We start from the raw sequence: 3,882 nt of genomic DNA on the forward strand, positions 1-3,882 counted from the left end.
GAGAGAGAGAGAGAGAGAGAGAGAGAGAGAGAGAGAGAGAGAGAGAGATCCAGTTTGTAAAACTCCCAGAAAGGTTTCTCTGCACACAAGTAGCATTCTGCTCCCTGAACCCCCTGTCCTTTCTGACTGCTGCCTGTCTTTCTTTTGGGCGAAGCTGTTAGTGTTGCTTATATCTAGGTCCACTCCCATCCCGTAATGCCAGTCAAGCTGGAAAGGGCCACGCATTAGCCCAGGAATAACATCCTGCTTTACCGTGAAAGATCTTCTCTTTCTTCTTTAACTCTGACATTAGAAGATAACAGGTGTGAGCTTGCCGATGACCAGCATACTTATCAGAAGCTTTAAAAATATGCACATTCTTTGGTACAACAATTCCTTGGTGGACATAATTTCTAAGGAAACAATGTACTCAAAACAATGTGTCCAAGGAAGTCTTATTTACAGCAGCACAAAATTATAAATTATATAAGTGTCTCAGAATAAGTAGTCGGCTAAATAATGGTATGCACGTATAATAAAATACCACCAGGCCAGTTTTATGGGTGTGTGACCCATGCAATCCTTCGGGAGGGCTTCTTATCAGCCTAACTGCTCTGCCGTCACTATCTTTAAAGTCTTAGTCATTTTTGAACAAGAGTCTTTCATTTTCATTTTACACCTTACCTTGCAAATTATGTAACCACTTCCTGAATATATATAAAAATTAAAGAGAATATTATGGAGACTATTCATTGAAATAGAAAATTGCTTCAAATGAATGAAGAAATGAGGATATGAAACCATAAATGAAGCAATCCTAATTTCATAAAAACAGAAACATGTGTACATATTGATAGGAAAGGCTGAATAGAAATATACCAAGATGTGGTAGCAGTTATCTCTGAAGACGCAAGATCACATGTCCATTCATTTTATTACTATTTTATTCTTTGACCATTTTCTCTGTTCTCCACTGTGGAGAGCTTGAATATAGCCTTGGACTAACATTTCGCTCTGACGGCGTCAGAAGCCTTTCGCATGCCGATTAGGTTGCTGGATTAACACACAAAGAGAAAATCAGTTGCTGAGAACACCATGTATTCCTAGGTGTTCCTCAAAGTTGGAGACTGATCTGTTGGTCTCCACATCCTATCAATGGCCTGGCACACACACTGCATCCAACAACTGGGCTCCTTGCCGTATTTGTGGAGTAAGATCAGTAATAGTCTCCACCCGTGCCAATCTCATTAGACATGGACCATGTTGTGCTCTGGCAGAGGTGGACCTTTCTCTGGCTTGGAGCTAGACATGAGCTCTGAGTAAGTCTCTAAGGCCAGAGAGGGGAGCCAGGCCCTAGGTCCAGTGTGTGCTGACTCCCTCTGGGGCCCAGGGATCACAGGCTGACCTCTGCAAGAGCTCCACTTCCTTCCTTTGCATCTGTGTCAACACGACTTTACCCCAACAGCAGAGGGCAGCAGTGATTGACAAGCCTGGAGGGGAGGGTGATAGTGAACAGGGTGGGCCTTGAGACAGCAAGAGGTGGTCCTCCAGTAGGGTGTGGTCCTGCTCACTCCACACTCCTGCCCCTGGTTTCTCTTTCTCTCCCAAATCATTACCAGCCTTTTCCTGACTGTCTTGATCTTAGCTAAGCACGGCAGGTAACACAGGAATCCTAGAACCTTAGCTATCTAAGGACAACTCTTCTGACTTACTGGCCCCATATGGGCGTGTGGGGCTCCAGAGGAAGGAGGGACTTGCTCAGAGCCACACTGTAAGCAAAGGGAAACACTTCTTCCCCCACCCCTGTGGTGGGGAGGCAGGACTCACTCGCAATGCCTCACCCATAGAAAAGGCTACTCCAGAAGGGGCAGTGCCAACATGAGAAATGCCCACTGCACCTCTTGCGCACTCAGCACTGAGGCATGGGTTCAGGGGAGACTAGAAACCTGTGGCTGTACTGGGAGGCAGGAAGTCTCTGAGTTTCCACACTGCTGTGAGCTCCATATTCTGGTGTTGGGGTGCTGCTCCAAGGAGGCTATGAGATCTCCCAAGGACTGCTATCTTCCCTTCAGCAGGCTCATCCTCTGGTGGGATGCACAGTGCTCAGGGAAGTTGGGAGGGCTCAGCAGTGAGTGGGGGGTGTGAAGGGGCCCAGCAGGATGCCTCTTGTGTTCTGCCAAGCCCATTCTCCCACTGTGTGAGCTCCTGCAGGCACACAGTACTGTCCCACCTTTGTCTTCTCATGCTGCCCCACCAAGTGCCTTTCCTCCAGGGCCTCCTTATCTCTCCTTCGGAGCAGGGTCCAGCCAGAAACTGAAGATACAGGGCCATCAGAGGAGCAGCATAGCGCAGCAGAGAGCAGAACATCAGAGTGTCACTGACCTATGTTCTGAGTACCAAAGTCCCTTAAGCTTGTCTGTAAAAAGGTGTTGCTAATCCACACACCAGTGAGACAGTTGTGAGCCCTGAGACAGGGACCTGAAAAGGCCTGCTAGAGCCGGCAGGGAGCTGTCCACTGCCATTTGTACACATGGCTGGTTTCCTGTGAGATGAAGTGCTCTTTGAGGCACAGACGGGATCTTTTGATGTTCCAAGACTTAGCAAAGGTTGAAACAATGAAATGTCGGGAGACAGGAAGAGTTCTTGAGACTTCTGCTCCTGGGCAGCAAGCTCTAGGCCGACAGCCGTCACCACCCACACCACCTACGCCCAGTCTCTGCTCATTGCTCAGAACCCGGCCACCCCAGCTCCATGCTCAGCCTCTGCAGCGACAGCCCCACCCAGCAATGTGTTCCCACCTCATTACTCTTCTAAATGATCTTTATGAAGGTTTCCATCAATTTTAAAAACGACTTTGCACACTTCAATAAAAGCATGGGGTTGGCAGGGAATATGGAGCTGCAAATTTTCTAGAATAAAATTTACATGAGTCGATTATCAAGGTTGGGGGCTCCCTTCCCCCAGCCCTCAGGGGCTGCCTTCTCAGGTCTAGTGACTGTGTTTGTTGCTTGGCAGACCACGGTGAGCTGGGATGGGGACAAGCTCCAGTGCGTGCAGAAGGGCGAGAAGGAGGGGCGCGGCTGGACCCAGTGGATCGAGGGTGATGAGCTGCACCTGGTAGGTTCCTCGAGGGGGCCACAACTGTGCCCCCAGAGCTCCGTGTTGCTATGGAGGTCTCAATAGACTTGGGAGGCCACGTGATAGCTAAGCCTTGGCTCTGCTCTGAAGCTTCTCTCCTAAGGGCCTGGAGATGTGAGAGTGACTCTTAGAACCATACAATGTGCTGTCAAGGTCTAGACCAGTGATGGCAAACCTTTTAGAGCTTCCAGTGATGCAGCCCACCTCAGCATACATCCCATCCCACAGGCCCGCTAGCTCTGGCCTAGCAGACCCATGGACAAATGGGAGGGAACCAGTGAGAGAGCCCCCTCACTAAGCATGAGCAGTAGTCACCCTTTGGCATTCTTTCTAGTGACTTAAAATAGGAATTAATTCCTGTTTTGCTGACAAGGACATGGGGCCCTGAAAGCCTACGTGATACGTCTGCATTGCATATTTAGAAAGAACCAACTTTTACTCCCAGATGATGTATATGCACATATGCCAAGCTGTGGCAGGCTGGAGCTGAGGAGAGCTCCTCCATTTCTGTAAGACATGATCATGGGCACAGACATGATCACAGACATGATCAAGACATGATCACAGGCATGATCATAGGCACAGACATGATCACAGACGTGATCACAGGCACAGACATGATCATAGGCACAGACATGATCACAGACATGATCACAAGCACAGACATGATCACAGACATGATCACAGGCACAGACATGATCACAGACACAGACATGATCATAGGCATGATCACAGGCACAAACATGATCACAGGCACAGACATGA

General features: G+C 48.7%; 1 protein-coding gene across 1 annotated transcript in view; it reads left to right on the top strand.

The window, feature by feature from the left end:
* Rbp1 (retinol binding protein 1) overlaps window positions 1-3,882 on the top strand; it is a 25,760-nt gene that overhangs the window by 19,915 nt on the left and 1,963 nt on the right. The window contains exon 3 of the mRNA XM_004624974.2: window positions 2,995-3,096. Coding sequence (XP_004625031.1) covers window positions 2,995-3,096 — 102 coding nt within the window. The remainder of the gene's footprint in view (window positions 1-2,994; window positions 3,097-3,882) is intronic.

The sequence above is a fragment of the Octodon degus genome, unplaced genomic scaffold (genome assembly GCF_000260255.1).
Source record: "Octodon degus isolate 3935 unplaced genomic scaffold, OctDeg1.0 scaffold00008, whole genome shotgun sequence".
Lineage (NCBI taxonomy): Eukaryota > Metazoa > Chordata > Mammalia > Rodentia > Octodontidae > Octodon > Octodon degus.